At 45.6% G+C, this 25,588-nt stretch overlaps 1 protein-coding gene across 1 annotated transcript in view; it reads left to right on the top strand.

Annotated features, from left to right (window-relative positions):
- The window catches only part of LOC137322692 (kelch-like protein 24), a 38,273-nt gene extending 12,888 nt beyond the window's left edge, over window positions 1-25,385 (top strand). The window contains exons 5-7 of the mRNA XM_067985635.1: window positions 12,667-12,855; window positions 16,216-16,404; window positions 21,935-25,385. Of these exons, the coding sequence (XP_067841736.1) occupies window positions 12,667-12,855; window positions 16,216-16,404; window positions 21,935-22,123 (567 nt within the window). The 3' untranslated portion in view covers window positions 22,124-25,385. The remainder of the gene's footprint in view (window positions 1-12,666; window positions 12,856-16,215; window positions 16,405-21,934) is intronic.
- The last annotated feature ends 203 nt before the right edge of the window (window positions 25,386-25,588 follow it).

The following is a 25,588-nucleotide window of genomic DNA, read 5'->3' as shown; positions in this document are numbered from 1 at the left end:
TAGTCCCATTAATTTTTCTAAAACTTTTTCTTTACAAAACTTAATTACTTTAAGTTTCCCCCTGCCCCCCTCATTAGACTCTTGGTTCCCCATTATTTCCAATATGTTTTTTTGTGCTTTCTACTGTGATGACAGATATAAAAAATTTGTCTAACGTCTCTGCCATTTCCTTATTCCCCATTATATAATTTCTCCTGTCCTTGCCTCTAAGGGACCCATGTTTACTTTGGTTAATCTCTTCCTTTTTATGTACTTGTAGAAGTTCTTATAATTTGTCTTTATATTTCTTGCTAGTTTACTCTCATATTCAATTTTCTCCCTCTTTACCAATTTCCTGGTTATCCTTTGCTGATTTCTAAAACCCCCCCAATCCTCAGGCTTACTACTCCTTTTTGGCAACATTGTAAGCCTCTTCTTTTAATCTAATACTATCCTTAACTTCTCTAGTTAGCCTCAGCTGGATCACTTTTCCTGTGGAGTTTTTATTCCTCAAGGGTATGTATATTCATTGGGAATTATGAATTATTTCTTTAAATGTTTGCCGTTGCTTATCTACCATCATATCTTTTTCCCAATCTATCTCAGCCAACTCGCCCCTCATACCTACATAATTGGCCTTGTTTAAATTTAAGACCCTGGTTTCGGACATAACTACATCACTCTCAAATTCAATATGAAATTCTATCATATTATGATCACTTTTCCCCAGAGGCTCGTTTATTATAAGATTACTAATTAATCCTGTCTCATTTCACAATACAAGATCTAAAATAACCTGTTCCCTAGTTGGTTTCTCAACATATTGTTCTCAAACTGCCTCAGATGCATTCCATGAACTCGTCTTCCAAACTACTTTTGCCAATTTGATTTGCCCAGCCTATGTGAAGATTAAAATTCCCCATAATTATTGCATTACCCTTGTTACATGCTCCTCTAATTTCCTGTTCAATACTTTGTCCAACACTATAACTACTGTTAAGGGCCTATAAACTACTCCCCTCAGTGTTTTCTGCCTCTTGTTATTTCTTAGCTCCACCCATACAGATTCTACGTCCTGATTTCCTGAGCTAAGATCCTTTCTCATTATTCTCTTCATCTCATCCTTTATTATCAGGGCTACCCCACCCCCCCCCCCCAACACACTTTTCCATTTTGCCCATTTTTTCTATAAGTCAAGTACCCTGGAATATTTAGCTCCCAACCTTGGTCACCCTGTGACCACGTCTCAGTAATGGCTACTAGATCAAACCCATTTATCTCTGTTTGTGCCATTAATTCATCTATCTTGTTCCTATTGCTTCGTGCATTCAGACACAGTGCCTTTAATTTTAACTTTTAACTTTTATTCCCTGATGTGACTTTAGTCACTAATGCCCTATTACCTTTCTTAAACTCTCTGTCCCTTCCTAACACACACTGCTTGTTTTTATCCAAACCACTACTCTGTTCTACAGCCTTGACCTTTCTTTTTAGACTGATAATAACCCTTGCCTGAACCATACCCCCCTCTTTAGTTTAAAGCCCTATCTACCACCCTAGTTATTCGATTCGCCAGACTCTGGTCCCAGCCCAGTTTAAGTGGAGCCCTTCCCAATGGAACAGCTCCCTCTCCTTCCCCAGTAATGATGCCAGTGCCCCATGAATTGAAACTCGAGTCCCACACCACTTTTTCAGCCACTCATTGAACCATCTAATTTGTGCCAATTTGCACGAGGCTCAAGTAGTAATCCAGAGATTATTACCTTTTGACGTTCTGCTTTTTAATTTGGTCCTTAGCTCCTCAAACTCCCTCAGCAGAACCTCATTCCTAGTTCTACCTATGTCGTTGATTCCAATGTGGACCACTCCCCCTCATGCTCCAAGTTCTTTTCCAGCCACGAGGAGATGTCCTTAACCCTGGCACCTGGCAGGCAACACAGCCTTCGGGACTCCCGATCGCGGCTGCAGAGAACAGTGTCTATCCCCCTGACTATACTATCCCCTACCACTACCACATTCCTTTTTACTCCCCCCACTTCAATGGCCTCCTGTTCCATGGTGCTGTGGTCAGTTTGCCTATCCTCCTGCAGTATTTATTCTCATCCACACAGGTAGCAAGTACCTCGTACCTGTTGGACAAGGTCAAATGCTGAGGCTGCTCCATCACTCCATCCCGGGTCCCCATACTTGCCTGACTCGCAGCCACATCCTCCTGTCTCTGACCGCTGACCAAATCAAAACCACTATTTAACCTAAGAGGTGTGACTGCCTCCTGGATCAAAGTGTCCCGATAACTCCTCCCCCTCCCTGATGCATCACAATGTCTGCGGCTCGGACTCCAGCTCAACAACTCTGAGCCGAGAATTGCAGACACTCACTGCAGATGTGGACATACAGTGTTTTGGGACATTGTGAGGATGTGAAAAGCACTATTTAAATGAAAGTTTGTTCTTTCTAGCTCATCTCAAAATTCAAATATTATCACATTAGAATCATAGAATCATAGAAGTTTACAACATGGAAACAGGCCCTTCGGCCCAACATGTCCATGTCGCCCAGTTTATACCACCAAGCTAGTCCCAATTGCCTGCACTTGGCCCATATCCCTCTTCTTTCTTTCTTTCTTTCTTTCTTTCTCTCTCTCTCTCTCTCTCTCTCTCTCTAATCTCCCGCAATCACTTTTTCTGCCAAATATCTATCCCATTCCTTCCTAAATTTGCCAACGTTATCTGCTTTTATTCTTGCCCTAGGCGGTATATGTTCCCTTCTGTGACATTAACCGTTTGAGCCTATGCCCACTGTAGAGTTTGTGATTACGTCCAACCTTTAATCAGGGTTCAATTCATCTATAATCTGTAAAAAAATTTTGTACACCTCAATCTGATTTCTCGAGCTGTTTTTGCGTTTCTCAAGCGTGACCATTCCCACATTCCATTGCCTAATTCAAAGGTATAAATTTAACTGTGCTTCACTGTGCCCTCTCCAGTGCCATGAAGTGGCTGTAATAAAAGGTAATCAAAGCCATAAAATTGTCCACCTGCATTACTTAGAAGTCAACAGTCTTGATTCCAAGCTAACTTTTACACTGGTTCCTCGTTTACAGCCTAACATCTATTGTTGGGAAATTACTGGAGTCTATAATTAAGGACAGAGTGACTGAACACCTTGAAAATTTTCAGCTGATCGGAGAGAGCCAGCCTGGATTTGTAAAGAATAGATCATGCCTGACCAACCTGATTGCATTTTTTGAAGAGGTGACTAAATTAGTGGACAGGGGAATGTCTATGGATGTTGTTTATATGGACTTCTAGAAGGCATTCGATAAAGTCCCTCATAAGAGACTGTTAGCTAAAGTTGAAGCTCATGGAATTGAGGGCAAATTATTGACCTGGTTAGGAAATTGGCTGAGCGGCAGGAGATAATGGGCAGGTACTCAAATTGGCAGGATGTGATTAGTGGTGTCCCACAGGGATCTGTGTTGAGGCCTCAACTATTCACTATTTATTAACGACTTAGATGATGGGATAGAGAGCCACATATTTAAGTTTGCCGATGACACAAAGATAGGCAGCATTGTATCACAGAGATATTAATAGATTAAGTGACTGGGCAAAACTGTGGCAAATGGATTTCAGTGTAGGCAAGTGTGAGGTCATCCACTTTGGACCTCTACTGTTTTGAGCTTGTCACCATTTAGAAAGAACTCTGATCAATCCTTTTTAGGCCCATAGAGACTGAGGGGTCCATGTACGTAGATCATTAAAATGTCATGAACAGGTACAGAAAATAATCAAAAAGGTTAATGGAATGCTGGCCTTTATATCTAGAGGACTTGAATACAAGGGGGTAGAAGTTATGCTGCAGCTATACAAAACCCTGGTTAGACCACACCTGGAGTACTGTGTTCAGTTCTTTGACCCGCACCTTAGGAAGGGTATATTGGCCTTGGAGGGAGTGCAGAGTAGTTTTACTAGAATGATACCTGGACATCAAGGGTTAAATTACAAGGAGGGATTACACAAGCTCGGGTTGTATTCTCTGGAATTTAGAAGACAAGATTATTTGATCAAAGTTTTCAAGATATTAAGGGGAACTGATAGGGTAGATAGAGAGAAACTATTTCCGCTGGTTGGAGAGTCTAGGACTAGGGGACAGAGTCTAAAAATTAGAGCCTGGACTTTCAGGAGTGAAGTTGGGAAACACTTCTACACACAAAGGGTGGGAGACGTTTGGAACTCTCTTCCGCAAATGGCAGTTGATGCTAGCTCAATTGTTAATTTTAAATCTGAAATTGATGGATTTTTGTTAACCAAAGGGGCTAAGGCGGGTATTTGGAGTCAGGTCACAGATCAGCCATGATCTCATTGAATGGCGGAACAGGCTGGAGGGGCTAAATGGCCTCCTCCTGTTCCTATCTTCCTAGATCTCTCCGCGAGTGGAAACATCTTCTCCACGTCTACCCTATCAAACCCTTTCATAATCTTAAAGATTCCTCCTCATCTCAGATCTCTATCAGGTCACCCCTCAGTCTTCTCTTTTCTAGAGAAAAGAGCCCCAGCCTGCTCAATCTTTCCTGATAGATATAACCTCCCAGTTCTGGTGAAGGTACAAAAAGATTTAAACTATAAAGCCTGTTCTGAAAGGCCTTAATGGGAGAATACGTTCGAGATTTTGCCACGTAGTATAGTGACGTCTCACCCCACTAGGGTTGCCAACCCTCCAGGACTGCCCTGGAGACCCTAAGAATTAAAGATTAATCTCCAGGACATTGCTGCAAGCAAAACCCAGGAGAAAAATCGTAGTAATGCTAAAAAAGTGTATTTAAAATGTCTTTGAAGACTTTTGTTGGTTAGTTATAAAAATATCAGACATGGGGGGAAAAAGGCTGTTTGAGTCAAGAATCATCCAGTTGGGTAATGAAGAGCCTAACTCACCTTTCGATTGGCCGTGAGAAGGCGGGGCACCTCAAGTAACGGTGTGTTCGGTGGGAACATGTGGGGGACGCTGTTGGCAGCAGGAAGTCATGTGATGACACCTCCAGGAATATATCCAACCAGTGTTGGCAACTCTGCGCCCCAACCCCTTTATATAAGAGCACAAGAAATAGGAGCAGGAGTAGGCTGCTCGAGCCTGCTCCGCCATTCAATAGGATCGTGGCTGATCTTCGACCTCAACTCCACTTTCCTGCCCGATCCCCATATCCCTTGATTTCCCCTAGAGTCCAAAATTCTATCTATCTCAGCCTTGAATATAATCAATGACTCAGCATCCACTGCCCCCTTGGTTAGAGAATTCCAAAGATTCACAACCCTCTGAGTGAAGAAATTCCTCCTCATCTCAGTCTTGAATGGCCAACCCCTTACCCTGTGACTATGCCCTCTAGTTCTAGACTCTCCATCCAGGGGAAACAATCATCTACCCTGTCAAGCCCCCTCAGCATCTTATATGTTTCAATGAGATCACCTCTCATTCTTCTAAACTCCAGAGAGTATAGACCCATTCTACTCAACCTCTCCTCATAGGACAACCCTCTCATCCCAGGAATTAATCTAGTGAACCTTCGTTGCACTGCCTCCAAGGCAAGTATATCCTTCCTTAGATAAGGAGACCAAAACTGTACATTGTACTCCCGGTGAGGTCTCACCAAAGCCCTGTACAATTGTAGTAAGACTTCCTTTCTCTTATACTCCAACCCTCTTGTGATAAAGGCCAACGTGCTGTTTGCTTTCCTAATTGCTTGCTGTAGCTGTATGCTAATTTTTTGTGTTTCTCCATTTACTGGTTTCTCTCCATTTAAAAAATATTCTGTTTTTCTATTCTTCCTACCAAAGTGAATAACCTCACATTTCCCCACATTATACTCCATCTGCCACCTTCTTGCCCACTCACTTAACCTGTCTATATCCCTTTTGTAGACTCTTTGTGTCCTCCTCACAGCTTACTTTCCCACCTAGCTTTGTATCGTCAGCAAACTTGGATACATTACACTCGGTCCCTTCATCTAAGTCATTAATATAGATTGTAAATAGCTGAGGCCCAAGCACCGATCCCTGTGGCACCCCACTAGTTACAGTTTGCCAACCTGAAAATGACCCGTTTATCCCTACTCTCTGTTTTCTGTCTGTTAACCAATCATCTATAATATGTTAACCCTAACCCCATGAGCCCTTACCTTGCGTAACAACCTTTTATGTGGCACCTTATCGAATACCTTTTGAAAATCCAAATATACGACATTCACTTGTTCCCCTTTATCTACCCTGCTAGTTACACCCTCAAAAAACGAATAAATTTGTCAAACACTTTTTCCCTTTCATAAAACCATGTTGACTCTGCCTAATCATATCATGATGTTCGAAGTGCCCTGTTACCACTTCCTTAATAACGGATTCCAGCATTTTCCCGACGACCGTTGTCAGGCTAACTGGCCTATAGTTCCCTCTTTTCTTTCTTCCTCCTTTCTTGAATAGCGGGGTTACATTTGCTACCTTCCAATCCGCTGGGACCATTCTAGAATTTAGGGAATTTTGGAAGATCAAAACCAACGCATCCACTATCTCTGCAGCCACCTCTTTTAGAACCCTGGGATGTAGGCCATCAGGTCCAGGGGATTTAACGGATTTTCCTCTACTGATAATAATTACTTTAAGTTCCTCACTCTTATTAGCCCCTTGGTTCCCCACTATTTCTGGTGTGCTTTTGGTGTCTTCTGCTGTGAAGACAGATACAAAATATTTGTTTAACGCACCTGCCATTTCCTGATTCCCCATTATAATTTCTCCTGTCTCAGCCTCTAAGGGACCAACGTTTACTTTCACTACTCTCTTCCTTTTTGCATACTTGTAGAAGCTCTTACAATCCGTTTTTATATTTCTTGCTAGTTTACTTTCATATTCTATTTTCTCCCGTTTTATCAATTTTTTTGGTCATCCTTTGTTGGTTTCTAAAACTCTCCCAATCCTCAGGCTTATTACTCTTCTTGGCAACGTTACAGGCCTCTTCTTTTGAATCTAATACTATCCTTAACTTCTTTAGTTAGCCATGGATGGATCACTTTTCCCGTAGAGTTTTTATTTCTGAATGGAATGTGTATTTGTTGAGAATTTTGAAATATTTCTTTAAATGTTTGCCATTGTTTATCAGTCGTCAAACCCTTTAATCTAATTTCCCAATCTACCTTTGCCAACTCGCCCCTCATACCTATGTAATGGGCTTTATTTAAGCTTAAGACTCTAGTTTCTGACTTAAGTACGTCACTCTCAAACTCAATGTGAAATTCATAATTTTATGATCACTCTTCCCCAGAGGATCCTTTACCGTGAGATTACTAATCAACCCTGTCTCATTACACAATACAAGATCTAAAATAGCCTATTCCCTGGTCGGTTCCGTGACGTATTGTTCTAGGAAACCATCTCGAATGCCTTTCCAAACCATGTCCTAATTATTAGATTTGTTTTGATTTGATTCACAAGGAACATGTTACCCTGCTCGGCCATTTTTGTTAGCAATGGCAATTTGATCCTTTTAATCCTAATTCCCTGCCTTTTCTCAATCAGGTGTATTACCCAATCCCACGCTGCAATGTTCTAGCCCCATCTATGGCCTCTACTTCCTTTTTGAGCATGGCTGTCTGCAAGGACCATGGCTTTGGTTCATTTCTCATAAAAGCCTTTAATACCTTTACCTCCCGAGCAAGTATCCATCTGCCTCTTTAAACACCTCGCTTTATTCTGCACCGAAGGCTTTCTGGTCCAGTCTGTTCCACATTCTCAGAACCCTTGGTATGAAGGTGCTTTTTTGGCTGAATTTGCTGGTAGCATTGTGGTTATGTTGCTGGACTAATAATCCAGAGGCCTAGATTAATAATCTGGAGTTATGAGTTCAAATCCTGCTACAGCAGCTGGGGAATTTAATTTCAATTAATTAAATAAAATCTGGAATGAAAATACTAGTATCAGTAATGGTGGCCATGAAACTACTGGATTGTCATAAAAACCCATCTGGTTCACTAATCCCCTTTTGGGGAAGGAAACCTGCTGTCCTTACCCGGTCTGGCCTATATGTGACTCCAGACCCACAGCAATGTGGTTGATTCTTAATTGCCCTCTGAAATGGCCTAGCAAGCCACTCAGTTGTAAAATCTCGCGAAAAGAAGTCATAATAAGAATAAAACCGGACAGACCACTAGGCACCGGACACGACAAAGGCAAACCAAGCCCAGTCAACCCTGCAAGGTCCTCCTCACGAACATCTGGGGACTTGTGCCAAAATTGGGAGAGCTGTCCCACAGACTAGTCAAGCAACAGCCTGATATAGCCATACTTACAGAATCATACCTTTCAGCCAACGTCCCAGAGTCTTCCATTACCATCTCTGGGTATGTGCTGTCCCACCGGCAGGACAGACCCACCAGAGGTGGCGGTACAGTGATATACAGTCAGGAGGGAGTGGCCCTGGGAGTCCTCAACATTGACTCTGGACCCCATGAAATCTCATGGCATCAGGTTAAACATGGGCAAGGAAACCTCCTGCTGATTACCACTTACTGCCCTTCCTCAGCTGATGAATCAGTCCTCCTCCATGTTGAACACCACTTGGAGGAAGCACTGAGGGTAGCAAGGGCACAGAATGTACTCTGGGTGGGGGACTTCAATGTCCATCACCAAGGGGTGGCTCGGTAGCACCACTACTGACCGAGCTGGCCAAGTCCTGAAGGATATAGCTGCCAGACTGGGCCTGTGGCAGGTGGTGAGCGAACCAACACGAGGGAAAAACCTACTTGACCTCGTCCTCACCAATCTACCTGTCGCAAATACATCTGTCCATGACAGTATTTGTAGGAGTGACCACTGCACAGTCCTCGTGGAGACAAAGTCCCATCTTTGCATTGAGGATACCATCCAACGTGTTGTGTGTCACTACCACCGTGCTAAATGGGATAGATTCAGAACAGATCTAGCAGCTCAAAACTGGGCATCCATGAGGCACTGTGGGCCATCAGCAGCAGCAGAATTGTATTCCAGCACAATCTGTAACCTCATGGCCCGGCATATTCCTCACTCTACCATTAACAACAAGCCATGGAATCAACCCTGGCTCAATGAGGAGTGTAGAAGAGCATGCCAGGAGCAGCACCAGGCGTAAATAAAAATGAGCTGCCAACCTGGTAAAGCTACAACTCAGGACTACACGCATGCTAAATAGCGGAAGCAACATGCTATAGACAGAGCTAAGCGATTCCACAACCAACGGATCAGATCAAAGCTCTGCAGTCGTGAATGGTGGTGGACAATTAAACAACTAACGGGAGGAGGAGGCTCTGTAAACATCCCCATCCTCAATGATGGCAGAGTCCAGCACGTGAGTGCAAAAGACAAGGCTGAAGCGTTTGTAACCATCTTCAGCCAGAAGTGCCGAGTGGATGATCTATCTCGGCCTCCTCCCGATATCCCCACCATCACAGCAGCCAGTCTTCAGCCAATTCGATTCACTCCACGTGATATCAAGAAACGGCTGAGTGCACTGGATACAGCAAAGGCTATGGGCCCCGACAACATCCCAGCTATAGTACTGAAGACTTGTGCTCCAGAACTAGCTGCGCCTCTAGCCAAGCTGTTCCAGTACAGCTACAACACTGGCATCCACCCGACAATGTGGAAAATTGCCCAGGTATGTCCTGTCCACAAAAAGCAGGACAAATCCAATCCGGCCAATTACCACCCCATCAGCCTAGTCTCAATCAGCAGCAAAGTGATGGAAGGTGTCGTCGACAGTGCTATCAAGCGGCACTTACTCACCAATAACCTGCTCACCGATGCTCAGTTTGGGTTCCGCCAGGACCACTCGGCTCCAGACCTCATTACAGCCTTGGTCCAAACATGGACAAAAGAGCTGAATTCCAGAGGTGAGGTGAGAGTGACTGCCCTTGACATCAAGGCAGCATTTGACCGAGTGTGGCACCAAGCAGCCCCAGTAAAATTGAAGTCAATGGGAATCGGGGGGAAAACTCTCCAGTGGCTGGAGACATACCTAGCACAAAGGAAGATGGTAGTGGTTGTTGGAGGTCAATCATCTCAGCCCCAAGACATTGCTGCAGGAGTTCCTCAGGGCAGTGTCCTTGGCCCAACAATCTTCAGCTGCTTCATCAATCACCTTCCCTCCATCATAAGGTCAGAAATGGGGATGTTCGCTGATGATTGCACAGTGTTCAGTTCCATTCGCAACCCCTCAGATAATGATGATGTGGAGATGCCGCTGATGGACTGGGGTGGACAAATGTAAGGAATCTTACAACACCAGGTTATAGTCCAACAGTTTTGGACTATAACCTGTTGTTGTAAGATTCCTTACATTCCTCAGATAATGAAGCACTCTGTACCCGCATGCAGTAAGACCTGGACAACATCCAGGCTTGGGCTCATAAGTGGCAAGTAACATTCACACCAAGAGAGAGTCTAACCATCTCCCATTGACATTCAACGGCATTACCATCGCCAATTCCCCCACCATCAACATCCTGGGGGTCACCATTGACCAGAAACTTAACTGGACCAGCCACATAAATACTGTGGCTACAAGAGCAGGTCAGAGGCTGGGTATTCTGTGGCGAGTGACTCACCTCCTGACTCCCCAAAGCCTTTCCACCATCTACAAGGCACAAGTCAGGAGTGTGATGGAATACTCTCCACTTGCTTGGATAAATTCTGCTCCAACAACACTCAAGAAGCTCAACACCTTCCAGGACAAAGCAACCTGCTTGATTGGCACCCCATCCACCACCCTGAACATTCACTCTCTTCACCACCGGTGCACAGTGGCTGCAGTGTGTACCATCCACAGGATGTACTGCAGCAACTCGCCAAGGCTTCTTCGAAAGCACCTCCCAAACCCACGATCTCTACCACCTAGAAGGACAAGAGCAGCAGGTACATGGGAACAACACCACCTGCACGTTCCCCTCCAAGTCACACACCATCCCGACTTGGAAATATATCACCGTTCCTTCATTGTCGCTGGGTCAAAATCCTGGAACTCCCTTCCTAACAGCACTGTGGGAGAACCTTCACCACACGGACTGCAACGGTTCAAGAAGGAGGCTCACCACCACCTTCTCAAGGGCAATTAGGGATGGGCAATAAATGCCGGATTAAATATATGGATTAAATGGGCTACAGTGGCTGAGGGTGGATGATGTCATGGTCATGTGGATACCACTCAGAGTTGGGGGTATAGAAAGAACTGCCTTAAGGGGGAAGGTCAGAACAGGAGCAAAGAGTTTTAACACATGGTCGCCTGTTCACCAGAGGATTGGGGATAATGTCCATCTTCTGTACTTACTGCCTCATTGCTGTGTGAAACTAATTGTACTTGATCATTGAATGATCGATGCCACTCAATGGGTTGCCTTCTTGAACTGGTCTATACCAGCTTGGCTCGACTTCTAAGATTATGGGCCAGATTTTGCTGTGGCAGGGCACCTGCTGTTAGTTAGACTTGTTCCTGCGCTCTTCAGCTCAAAAAATGTTTGCCTACTAAGTTGGTGAAAGTGCGAGCTGATAACGTCGCAGTGGGGGCAAGAGGGCATCTGGGACCTGAGTGAACGGGGCAAGCAACTGGGTGCCTCCTTAAGCAGTCAGATTTAAGAATTGGGAAAGAAACAGCACAAGGACTGAGAAGGAAGGTGAATTAAAGGGGGTGAATTCAATGTCAAATCAGGTACAGAAAGAGAAATAAAGAGAGGGAAAGAAAGATTGGATTAGGGGAGAGAGAGAGAAAAAAGGGACAGAAAGGAAAAGTAAGAAAAAAAATGTAAAATATGATATATTTAAGAACATAAGAAATAGGAGCAGGAGTCGGCCATCCGGCCCCTCGAGCCTGCTCCGCCATTCAACAAGATCATAGCTGATCTTCTACCTCAACGCCATTTTCCTGCACCATCCCCATATCCCTTGATGCCTTTAATATCTAGAAATCTATCGATCTCTGTTTTGAATGTACTCAATGACTGAGTCTCCACAGCCCTCTGGGGCAGAGAATTCCAAAGATTCACCACCCTCTGAGTGAAGAAATTTCTCCTCATCTCAGTCCTAAATGGCCGACCCCTTATCTTGAGACTGTGACCCCTGGTTCTAGACTCCCCAGCCAGGGGAAACATCCTCCCTGCACCTACCCTGTCGAGCCCTGTAAAAATTTTGTACGTTTCAATGAGATTTAAAATCTCCCTGAAGAAATGAGACTCCACATTTGTAATAGTTAATGTTCAGTTTGCAGAGAGGTTGGCTGGCAGCAATTAACAACTATCACGTCGCTAAAAGGGTACTTAAACTTGAGATGACAAGACTTAACTTTCCGTGACGAGTTTAGTCCGTATCTGCCTCACAAATACAGCAACTTCACGCCATTGACTGTATATCAATGGCGAGGGAGACGGCGCGACGCCATTTTCGCGAAGCCAACGGCGGAGTGGAGCATCTCGGAGAGCAACTTTTGGATTTCCGCGTTTAACCGCGCATCTGCCCCTCGTCTGTGCAATTTGTGTATAAATAACGGCGAGCGCCATTAACCTCACCGCTATTTTGACAGCAAAATCTGGCCCCTTGTCTCGCCATTCAAGCGTTTTGAGAGGACGAGGCGGATAAGACCTGTGTAAACACTAACTGACTGCTCTTCTCCTTGACTTTGCAGATCTACGTGGTGGGTGGCTTTAATGGGTTCAGCAGGATGTCCAGTGTTGAGTGCTATGACCCTTACCTGAACAGCTGGTCTTTCACCTCACCTTTATTGGAAGCTGTGAGTTCAGCAGCTGTTGTCGCCTGTTTAAACAAAATCTACGTGATAGGAGGGGCGCTCAGCGACCAATTAAACTCCAACAAGGTAAGGCACCAACTTCCTCCTTTCTCCCCCTGAACGCACAGAGATTCATGCCACCTGGCTCATGCGTCTATAGAAATGTGCGGTCTCTCCATCGCAGTGGCTGACCCTCGAATGGCCCCTCTATTGTTAAACCGAGGCCCCGCCTGCCCTCTCAGGTGGATCTAAAAGATCCCAAGGCACTATTTCAAAGAAGAGCAGGGGAGTTCTCCCCAGTGTCCTGGCCAATATTTATCCCTCAACCAACATCACTAAAACAGATTATCTGGTCATTATCACATTGCTGTTTGTGGGACCTTGCTGTTTGCAAAATGGCTGCCGTGTTTTCTACATTACAACAGTGACTACACTTCAAAAAGTATTTCATTGGCTGTAAATCACTTTGGGACATCCTAAGGTCGTGAAAGGTGCTATAGAATTGCAAGTTTGTTCTTTCTTTCTCTACCTAGAGTTACATTCCCGGTATTAATCACTCTCTTTCTATGATATCAGTCCTGAACTTACAGTTTGCACCTACATCCCCTTTATCCTACAGTCATGTTCGAATTTGAAATTGTGCTCTGTGTTAACCCCCAATTAGTTATAGAATCATAGAATCATAGAAGTTTACAACATGGAAACAGGCCCATCGGCCCAACATGTCCATGTCGCCCAGTTTATACCACTAAGCTAGTCCCAATTGCCTGCACTTGGCCCATATCCCTCGATACCCATCTTACCCATGTAACTGTCCAAATGCTTTTTAAAAGACAAAATTGTACCCGCCTCTACTACTGCCTCTGGCAGCTCGTTCCAGACACTCACCACCCTTTGAGTGAAAAAATTGCCCCTCTGGACCCTTTTGTATCTCTCCCCTCTCACCTTAAATCTATGCCCCCTCGTTATAGACTCCCCTACCTTTGGGAAAAGATTTTGACTATCGACCTTATCTATGCCCCTCATTATTTTATAGACTTCTATAAGATCACCCCTAAACTTCCTACTCTCCAGGGAAAAAAGTCTCAGTCTATCCAACCTCTCCCTATAAGTCAAACCATCAAGTCCCGGTAGCATCCTAGTAAATCTTTTCTGCACTCTTTCTAGTTTAATAATATCCTTTCTATAATAGGGTGACCAGAACTGTACACAGTATTCCAAGTGTGGCCTTACTAATGTCTTGTACAACTTCAACAAGACATCCCAACTCCTGTATTCAATGTTCTGACCAATGAAACCAAGCATGCCGAATGCCTTCTTCACCACCCTATCCACCTGTGACTCCACTTTCAAGGAGCTATGAACCTGTACTCCTAGATCTCTTTGTTCTATAACTCTCCCCAACGCCCTACCATTAACGGAGTAGGTCCTGGCCCGATTCGATCTACCAAAATGCATCACCTCACATTTATCTAAATTAAACTCCATCTGCCATTCATCGGCCCACTGGCCCAATTTATCAAGATCCCGTTGCAATCCTAGATAACCTTCTTCACTGTCCACAATGCCACCAATCTTGGTGTCATCTGCAAACTTACTAACCATGCCTCCTAAATTCTCATCCAAATCATTAATATAAATAACAAATAACAGCGGACCCAGCACCGATCCCTGAGGCACACCGCTGGTCACAGGCCTCCAGTTTGAAAAACAACCCTCTACAACCACCCTCTGTCTTCTGTCGTCAATCCAATTTTGTATCCAATTGGCTACCTCACCTTGGATCCCGTGAGATTTAACCTTATGTAACAACCTACCATGCGGTACCTTGTCAAAGGCTTTGCTAAAGTCCATGTAGACCACGTCTACTGCACAGCCCTCATCTATCTTCTTGGTTACCCCTTCAAAAAACTCAATCAAATTCGTGAGACATGATTTTCCTCTCACAAAACCATGCTGACTGTTCCTAATTAGTCCCTGCCTCTCCAAATGCCTGTAGATCCTGTCTCTCAGAATACCCTCTAACAACTTACCCACTACAGATGTCTGTAGTTCCCAGGCTTTTCCCTGCTGCCCTTCTTAAACAAAGGCACAACATTTGCTACCCTTCAATCTTCAGGCACCTCACCTGTAGCTATCGATGATTCAGATATCTCTGCTAGGGGACCCGCAATTTCCTCCCTAACCTCCCATAACGTCCTGGGATACATTTCATCAGGTCCCGGAGATTTATCTACCTTGATGCGCGTTAAGACTTCCAGCACCTCCCTCTCTGTAATATGTACACTCCTCAAGACATCACTATTTATTTCCCCAAGTTTCCTAACATCCATGCCTTTCTCAGCCGTAAATACCGATGTGAAATATTCACTGCTATCTCTCTTTCAGCCAATTCCTCGACCATCTCCAGGTTTTTAGAATGGACACCCACTGCCTTTCATGCAGAACTTTATCAAAAGCTTTCCTGAAGTGTCTTAAACCATAGAATCGCACAGCACGGAATGAGGCCATTCGGCCCGTCGTGCCTGTGCCGGTGCTTTGAAAGAAGCTGTCCAATTACTCCCACTCCCCTGCTCTTTCCCCATGGGTGAGGTATCAGAGAGATATCAGTGTCCAGAGATCCATAGCTCAGCAAGAGAGAATAAAAACCAACAGTAAAAGATGAAAGGGGTCGGAGAGTATTTTTTTGCCCTTATTGGCCCTGGGTTTTTTCTCTGGTTTTTATATCTCTTCCAGGAGATGACATAGCTACAGTGAGTGGGGGGGGGGGGGGGGGGAAATGAGGGAGGGAGGATAGGCGGCAGTGTCTAGATATGATGCATCAGTCATCAGGCGTGTGGGGCAGGTTGATTGTCCAGCCGATCTTTTCCTGCCCTTCAATTTCATATGTTCGAGGAAATGTTACATTTCTTACTTTAGGAAGGATGTAAAGGCCTTAGAGAGGGTGCAGAAAAGATTTGCTAGAATGGTTCCAGGGATGAGGGACTTCAGTTATGTGGAGAGACTGGAGAAGCTGGGGTTGTTCTCCTTGGAGCAGAGAAGGTTAAGAGGAGATTTGATAGACGTGTTCAAAATCATGAAGGGTTTGGATAAAGTAAATAAAGAGAAACTGTTCCCATTGGCAGAAGGGTCGAGAACCAGAGGACACAGATTTCAGGTGATTGGCAAAAGAACCAAAGGTGACCTGAGGAGAAACTTTTTTTACATAGCGAATAGTTATGATCTGGAATGAGTTGCCTGCAAGGGCGGTGGAAGCAGATTCAATCGTGCCTTTCAAAAAGGAATTGGATAAATACTTGAAGGGAAAAAATTTGCAGGGCTACGGGGAAAGAGCAGGGGAATGGGACTAACCGGATTGCTCTTACAAAAAGCCGGCATGGGCTCGATGGGCCGAATGGCCTCCTTCTGTGCTGTAACCATTCTACGATTCTATGTTCCTTTCGGCAGGTCCAATGCTACGATCCAGTGAAAGATGATTGGACGTTTGTAGCCTCAACTCCTTTTGCTCAACGGTGCATCAACGCAGTGACCCTGAACGACACGATCCATGTTATGGGAGGACTCATGAACAGCATCTATAAATATGATCCAACAGAAAGTTCCTGGACAGCAATGGCCATTACCGTAGGACCTCTGGTAAGATCAAGGGGCCTGGTCTAAGTCAACTAAAAGCCATTAGATGTTTGGGATTTCCTTCCATGGAAGTCTTACTTGCATTGTCATATGTTTTGAAGTTGGACCTTCCTTTTTCACAAATAGTCCACAGTAAACACTGGCCCAGGATTTGCTGGGAAAATAAGGGCGAGTTTAATGCACGTGCCGTTATTGTTGTGTACAACACCCAACAAAGTGAGCAAGAGATACCCCGTGTGTTGCGAATCGCCACAGAAGTTGATTGGGAGAGTCTGTTGGCAGGCAAAGGGACGTCTGGTAAGTGGGAGGCTTTCAAAAGTGTGTTAACCAGGGTTCAGGGTAAGCACATTCCTTATAAAGTGAAGGGCAAGGCTGGTAGAAGTAGGGAACCTTGGATGACTCGGGAGATTAAGCAACTAGTCAAAAAGAAGAAGGAGGCATATGACATGCATAGGCAGCTGGGATCAAGTGGATCCCTTGAAGAGTATAGAGATTGCCGGAGTAGAGTTAAGAGAGAAATCAGGAGGGCAAAAAGGGGATATGAGATTGCTTTGGCAGATCAGGCAAAGGTGAATCCAAAGAGCTTCTACAAATACATAAAGGGCAAAAGGGTAACTAGGGAGAGAGTAGGGCCTCTTAAGGATCAACAAGGTCATCTATGTGCGGAACCACAAGAAATGGGTGAGATCCTGAATGAATATTTCACATCGGTATTTACGGTTGAGAAAGGCATGGATGTTAGGGAACTTGGGGAAGTAAATAGTGATGTCTTGAGGAGTGTACATATTACAGAGAGGGAGGTGCTGGAAGTCTTAACGCGCATCAAGGTAGATAAATCTCCAGGACCTGATGAAATGTATCCCAGGACGTTATGGGAGGTTAGGGAGGAAATTGCGGGTCCCCTAGCAGAGATATTTGAATCATCCACCGCTACAGGTGAGGTGCCTGAAGATTGGAGGGTAGCAAATGTTGTGCCTTTGTTTAAGAAGGGCGGCAGGGAAAAGCCTGGGAACTACAGACCAGTGAGCCTGACATCTGTAGTGGGTAAGTTGTTAGAGGGTATTCTGAGGGACAGGATCTACAGGCATTTGGAGAGGCAGGGACTAATTAGGAACAGTCAGCATGGTTTTGTGAGAGGAAAATCATGTCTCACGAATTTGATTGAGTTTTTTGAAGGGGTAACCAAGAAGATAGATGAGGGCTGTGCAGTAGACGTGGCCTACATGGACTTCAGCAAAGCATTTGACAAGGTACCGCATGGTAGGTTGTTACATAAGGTTAAATCTCATGGGATCCAAGGTGAGGTAGCCAATTGGATACAAAATTGGCTAGACGACAGAAGACAGAGGGTGGTTGTAGAGGGTTGTTTTTCAAACTGGATGCCTGTGTCCAGCGGTGTGCCTCAGGGATCGGTGCTGGGTCCGCTGTTATTTGTTATTTATATTAATGATTTGGATGAGAATTTAGGAGGCATGGTTAGTAAGTTTGCAGATGACACCAAGATTGGTGGCATTGTGGACAGTGAAGAAGGTTATCTGGGATTGCAACGGGATCTTGATCAATTGGGCCAGTGGGCCGATGAATGGCAGATGGAGTTTAATTTAGATAAATGTGAGGTGATGCATTTTGGTAGATCGAATCGGGCCAGGACCTACTCCGTTAATGGTAGGGCGTTGGGGAGAGTTATAGAACAAAGAGATCTAGGAGTACAGATTCATAGCTCCTTGAAAGTGGAGTCACAGGTGGATAGGGTGGTGAAGAAGGCATTCGGCATGCTTGGTTTCATTGGTCAGAACATTGAATGCAGGAGTTGGGATGTCTTGTTGAAGTTGTACAGGGCATTGGTGAGGCCACACTTGGAGTACTGTGTACAGTTCTGGTCACCCTATTATTGAAAGGATATTATTAAACTAGAAAGAGTGCAGAAAAGATTTACTAGGATGCTACCGGGACTTGATAGTTTGGCTTACAGGGAGAGGTTAGATAGACTGGGACTTTTTTCCCTGGAGAGTAGGAGGTTGAGGGGTGATCTTATAGAAGTCTATAAAATAATGAGGGGCATAGATAAGGTCGATAGTCAAAATCTTTTCCCAAAGGTAGGGGAGTCTATAACGAGGGGGCATAGATTTAAGGTGAGAAGGGAGAGATACAAAAGGGTCCAGAGGGGCAATTTTTTCACTCAAAGGGTGGTGAGTGTCTGGAACGAGCTGCCAGAGGCAGTAGTAGAGGCGGGTACAATTTTGTCTTTTAAAAAGCATTTGGACAGTTACATGGGTAAGATGGGTATAGAGGGTTATGGGCCAAGTGCAGGCAATTGGGACTAGCTTAGTGGTATAAACTGGGCGACATGGACATGTTGGGCCGAAGGGCCTGTTTCCATGTTGTAACTTCTATGATTCTATGAAGGTGCTGGACGATTTGACAATTGCTGACAGTTACATGGGTAAGATGGGTATAGAGGGATATGGGCCAAGTGCAGGCAATTGGGACTAGCTTAGTGGTATAAACTGGGCGACATGGACATGTTGGGCCGAAGGGCCTGTTTCCATGTTGTAAACTTCTATGATTCTATGATTTGCGCTGCTCCACGGATAGTCGCTTGAAAACCGCAGCTCGCCCTCAACCGCCCCGTGAGTTTCAAGAAATTGCTGCATTTGCGCCATAAATACGGCCGCAGTGTAAGGACCCTTTCAACGAAGAGATTTGTGTTCATGCAATGCCACTCAACCTCTCCAGCCCAGAAAGGGAACAGTTGAAACTGCAGAGTCTCATTCCTGCAGGAAGTAAATTGTTCTTAGAGATTTTTAAAATTTAAAATTGTTACTTTTTTTTTCTTACTTATCCTTTGTTTCTTTTTTTCTCTCTCTTAATGCAATCTTTCTTTCCTTCCCTTTTTATTTCTCTTTCTGTAACTAATTGGATTCTAATTTCCTTCCCCTCTGTTTCTTTCTCAATCCTTTAATATCATTGATTAAGGAGATAGACTGTTGGTCCCTTCGTTCACTAAGGTCCCGTTGCCCTCTCCGTGCCGTTATTAATTTGAACTTCCAGCAAGTTACGATGCAAAACTTTCTCGAGCTGTAGGGTGAGGGGAAGGTTTTAATAATGGGGCGCGTCGCGAGATGCCCCACTCCAACAAATTGTGGCCCAATGAGGAAACGTGACGCATCCACTCCTGCCTGGTATTGTGTGGCTCATGTATACTCCAGTGTCAACTCCAGTCCGTGCTTGGACAGCGTAAAGGGTGAAAGATTGCTTCCCCTGGTTGGTGAATCGGCAACAGGGGAGCATAATTGTAAACAATTGTCAACCCCAGTCCGTCACCGGCATCTCCACAACAGGGGAGCATAAGTAAAGGGTAATCACCATGAAAAATGAAGGAAGGAATTGGAAGAAATGTTTTCGCGCTGGGGGTTATTGGAAACGTGGAGGTCTAGAAATTGGGGCGCGCCCATTTTTGGCGCATATGCAAAGTGTCTAACCCCCCCCTACCCCGCTTCAAGCATGGGTGAAGGACGCCTCTTCATTGGTCTGCCATTTCGGGGATTTAGTTGGCCACTTAGCGCCTGAAAAGCAGGCGCAATCTGGCCCAATTTCTAGGCTGGAATGTTTTGCCACAAAGGCCAATTGAGGCAAGGCCTATAACATCATTTTAAAAGAGAATTGGTTAAGTATTTGAAAAGAATTTAAAAGGATTTGAGGTAGGGGTAGGGGAACGAGACTAGCGTAGACGGCTTCAGTTGAAGAGTTAGCACTGGTCCAGTGGCCTCCTTCTGTGCTGTAGTTTCAATGATTCCTGGTACTTGTAGTGTAACACTTGGTAAAATGGACTTATCCATTCATGCCTGGTACAGTCTCAGTCCCAGTACCAGCTTGTGCACAAGAATTCTGGAGACTGGGCCAACATAACAGAGGTGGAGACATTTGAGAGCAGGGCAAAGGATGATTGAGATGCTGATAGTCATCTGCTTAGCTTCTTAGTTGGGTTTCAAGAGCAAAAAAAATAATGTAAATGGCATATTGCAGGAGGCAGTTCTGAAGTGGGATCAAGTATTGTGTTGTCAGCTGTGGCTCAGAGGGTAGCAATCTCGCCTCTGAGACAGAAGGGTCGTGGGTTCAAGTCCCACTCCAGGGACTTGAGCAAAAATCTAGGCTAATACTCCCACTGCAGTACTGAGGGAGTGCTGCACTGTCAGAGGTGCTGTCTTCTGGATGAGATGTTAACCCCCCCGAGGCTCTGTCTGCCCTCTCAGGTGGGCATAAAAGATCCCATGGGCACTGTTTGGAAGAAGAGCTATGTAAGTGAGTCGTACAACCTGACCTGACGAAGGAGCAAAGCTCCGAAAGCTTGTGATTTCAAATAAAGCTGTTGGACTATAACCTGGTGTTGTACGACTCCTTATGTTTGTCCATCACCGGCATCTCCACATCATGGAAAAAGAGCAGGGGAGGTGTCCCAGGCCAATATTTAACCCTCAACCAATGTCACCAAAAGAAATGCTCTGGTCATTATTTCATTCTTGATTATTTTCTGCACCTGTTCATGACACTTCAATGATCTCTATACCTGAACCCCTAAGTCCCTTTGGACATCCACAGTTTTTAACTTTTTACCAGAGCCAGACCTTTCAGGAGCGAGATTAGAAAACATTCCTACACTCAAAGGGTGGTAGAAGTTTGGAACTCTCTTCCGCAAACGGCAATTGATACTAGCTCAATTGCGAAATTTAAATGTGAGATAGATAGCTTTTTGGCAACCGAAGGTATTAAGGGATATGGGCCAAAGGCAGGTATATGGAGTTAGATCACAGATCAGCCATGATCTTATCAAATGGCAGAGCAGGCACGAGGGGCTGAATGGCCTACTCCTGTTCCTATGTTCCTATTATTTCATTGCTGTTTGTGAGACCTTGTTATGCTCAAAATGGCTGCTGCATTTCCCTATGTTGCAACAGTGACTACACCTCAAAAGTACTTTGTTGGCTGTAAAGTGCTTTGGAACGTCCTGAGGTCATGAAAGACGCTAAAGAAATGCAAATTCCTTCTATTGTGTAGCTATACTCTGAAACTCAAAGTTACCCAGTCAGGCACCGTCCAAATCGTACTGAGCCACACGGTCCAGGAGGGTCCCGGGTTTGATCCCAGATCCGTGCTGAGCTAGCTGGTTCTCAGCCAGGCGGTAGCCGGGAGGTCAGGCTACAATTGCTCTCAGTGCCCCTGGAGTTCACAGGCGCAAAAAAAAAACAAAAAGCAAATCAGCTGGGGTTCCCACTCCTGATTGCTGACCAGTGCGGACTTTCGATGGGGTAGAGGATGATGCCCTCCACAGTCAAACAGCCCAGCGATATTCAATTGGCAAATTACCAGCTGGGTGGGGTACCAGGAGGGTAGTTGGCGCCTCTGGACCCATGCCAGGAGAGCAAAAAAAAAAATTGGGAGTACGGAGACAGAAGGTGGGGGGGGGGGGGGAGGGGCGGGGAAGGGTGAGACAAAGAAAGAAATAACTAAATAACTTTTTTTTAACGGCACACAGGAGAATTGCGGGCTGACGGTTTGCAACGGAATGCTTTACATCCTGGGCGGGAAAGACGACACCGCTGAAGACACAGACAGAGTGCTCTGCGTCGCCCCCACCTCGGACAGTCTGAGCCATGTGTCCACCATGCCACACTGCGCCAGCTATCACGGCTGTGTCACGATTCACCAGCACGTGAAAAGATAAAGAAGAGACATGTTCACTGTGCCCAGGCTGTACATTGCTTTCTTTTATCGTACCGGATGTTTGTCGTTGGATGTAATACCAATTCTCTCCACTTTTTTTTTGTTAAAAGTGCGTTCTGTTACATGCGAGGTCGCCAGCGAGCGGCAGCAAGGCAGGAGTTGGATTGTCATGTGCGAAATGGGAAACGTAACTGTGTGAGTGAGTAACTATATGCCGATCTCCTGTCCCGCCCCTGACAGGCACTGACCCGTAGAGTTTCTCCTGTCCCATCACTGATGGTTCCTAACCCATAGACACACCATCTCCATTAATGATGTACAGTATTAGTTATGGAGCAGTGTGTTACATTGCACCCTCCCATTATTTACTTTCACCGGTCATAAAAATTCCAACTTTAGTTGATACAAGTTGCAGTAGTGATAATACTCGGTGTTGTGATTAGACTTTGCATTGGGAATTTCTAGAACTAGTCGATAATGGAGAGTAGTCAGTGATCGTTGAGAAAAATATTTTTGGTTATGTGATGTGAACGATTGACAAAAGAACCAGAGATGGATTTTTTTGCTTTTCTCTGTTACCTTAAATCTGTGTCCTCTGGTTACCAACCCTCCTGTCACTGGAAACAGTTTCTCCCTATCTACTCTATCAAAACCCCTCATGATTTTAAATACCTCTATTAAATCTCCCCTTAACTTTCCCTGCTCTAAGGAGAACAATCCCAGCTTCTCCAGTCTCTCCACATATCTCCCTCGTCCCTGGTAAATCTCCCTTTATGATCTTTGCAGGCGTCAAGAGGAGCAGATGTGCTTGGTGCCTCCCACTCTGTCTGGTAGCAGGGCTTAATTTAAAGCCCTTCCCTCCAGGGAGCTCCTCCAAATCTGCTGAGCAGCTGATCTACACAGTCCAGGACAATCCCGGGTTCAATCTGCGCTGAGTTAGTCCATCTCAGTCGAGAGATGCTACAATTGGGTTTTAGTGCCCCCCCCCCCCCCCCCCCGAGATAGGGGAAGGGGAGTATCAGTCAGTGCTCATGGCCCCTGCTCCCTCTCTGTACACGTGAGATCTGAGCCAGGCTTGGTCGCGGTGTCTTTTAATGACCAAATTACATGTCGACGCTTGCTGTCGAGGCTCATGTATGGACAGTGGTCCCTTGGGCCTGCGTCACCTGGCAACCTTGGCGCGGTAACCTAGTTACAAGTCCCACCCCTCAGGAAAGGGGGAGGGGGGTCAGGAGAGAAAACTTGGTAGAGAGAAGACAAAGTCCTGCAGTTCTATCAGGGGAACATGGGCAAAAGTGTCATCTGCTCGCATTAACTCCGTCACATTGAGAAGGATCCAGCCAGAAAACCAGTTTAGTCAAATGAAGGAGATGATTCATGCAGTTAGGGACCATCCATCACCCTTTGCACAAAGACTCTGATATAGTGCTGCCTTCAGCTGCCTGGGCCCTAAGCTCTGGAATTCCCTCCCTAATCCTCTCCGCCTCTCCACCCCTCTCCCCTCCTTTAAGACGCTCCTTAAAACCTACCTCTTTGACCAAGCTTTTGGCCACCTGTCCTAATATCTCCTTATAATAATATCTCTGTGTCAAATTTTGTTTGATAACGCCCCTGTGAAGCGCCTTGGGACATTTTCCTACGTTAAAGGTGCCGTATAAATGCAAATTGTTGTTTCCTGAATAGTTATCGCCCTCAGTTGCGAAACATTTCCCAAAGGATGCCAAAACCCAGTACTGTAAAAGCAGGTGGAACACTCAGCCTCCCTCCCCGTACTCCTTGTACTCTTGTGCAAACGTTTTCAATTTATAGATAATCCCTAATGTTGTCAGCATAGCTTAAAGCAGGAAACTCCATCCCAGCATCCAGGGGATGTCCATCAATAATTGAGCTCTGCCAACGTGGCAGTTTAGTGACTGGACGCAACGATGCACTTTTATCATTGGCCGATACCCCAGACTCGTCACCTCAAGTTGCTCCCACTAATGACAGACCTGTGACCTCCAGCACTCCTCCCTGGTGTTGCATCACTCATAACACCGAGATGCAACTCCAGACAGGGAGGGGACACTCCCTAGTTGTGCCGCTGGCTGTTTTTCATGGGAGGAGCATTAGTCCTGCGGGGGGGGGGGTCTCCCCCATGAAAAGGTTCCATTCGGGAGCCTCTACAAGTTAGTTAGTTTTTTAAAAAATTCATTAGATGTGGTCGTCGTTGGTGAGGCCGGCATTTATTGCCCATCCCTAATTGCCCTTGAGAAGGTGGTGGTGAGCCGCCTTCTTGAACCACTGCAGTCCGTGTGGTGAAGGTTCTCCCACAGTGCTGTTGGGTAGGGAGTTTCAGGATTTTGACCCAGCGACGATGAAGGAACGGCCGATATATGTCCAAGACGGGATGGTTTGTGACTTGGAGGGGAACGTGCAGGTGGTGTTGTTCCCATGCACCTGCTGCCCTTGTCCTTCTAGGTGGTGGAGGTCGCTGGTTTGGGAGGTGCTGTCGAAGAGTCCTTGGCGAGTTGTATCCTGTAGCTAGGCCACACTGCAGCCACGGTGCACCGGTCCTGGAGGGAGCGGATGTTTAAGCAGGTGGATGGGGTGCCGATCAAGTGGACTGCTTTGTCCCTGGATGGTGTCGAGCTTCTTACGAAAGCAGTTCTCCTTCTCCTCCTCCCACCTCAGCCGTGACCGTGGCAGGGGACAGGCGCGCGCTGAGGTCGAAGTTCACCACAGGCAGCTCCGTGCCTCCCCCCCCCACCCCGTATTGCGACTCTTGTTACAGGGAGAGATGTGAATCCTCTGTAAGGGAGCCCTGTGCAGTTCCACGGTACGAGTGACTTCAGACGCCCACCGTTACACCTTGACATCCCAGTCACAACACCCTGTGGGTTAGTGAGGTCACATGATCCCCTCCTTCCCTCCGCCCGTCTCCCCCCACCCCCACCCCTCCCGACCAACGATCGAGCAAAGATTTTGGAGGTTACCCAGCACAACTAACCTGCACCAATTAAAGGGAAGGGCTCTTAAAGGCAAGGGCCCTTGCCTCGCCAGCGCACAAAATATTGCAAAAAAAAAATATTTCTGTGCTTTTTAAAACTGTGAATCGAGTCTTTAACTGGAACACCAGATGTGAATGTTCGTTTAATACCTCATTTCTCACTAATCCTGTACTGTGAACGCTGTATGTTTTTAAAATGAATTGACTAAAGTATGGCTCTGCTTTTGAAAACTTGTGCCCGATCTCCCCCTTTATTGAATTCATGCCAGTCTTGTCTCACTCGGGAAACCTGGGCGCAGGGTCGAGGGTTGCAGTACTGGGCACCGTAGGAACAGGAGCAGGCCGTTCAGCCCCTCAAGCCTGTTCCACCATTCAATCAGATCATGGCTGATCTGGACCTCAACTCCATTTACCCGCCTTGGTCCCATGTCCATTATCCCAACAAAAATCGATTAAGCACCCAGGTTGAGATGATGA

The sequence above is a fragment of the Heptranchias perlo genome, chromosome 6, assembly GCF_035084215.1.
Source record: "Heptranchias perlo isolate sHepPer1 chromosome 6, sHepPer1.hap1, whole genome shotgun sequence".
Lineage (NCBI taxonomy): Eukaryota > Metazoa > Chordata > Chondrichthyes > Hexanchiformes > Hexanchidae > Heptranchias > Heptranchias perlo.
The sequence above is the reverse complement of the archived record's forward strand: the minus strand, read 5'-3'. Positions and strand labels throughout refer to the sequence as shown.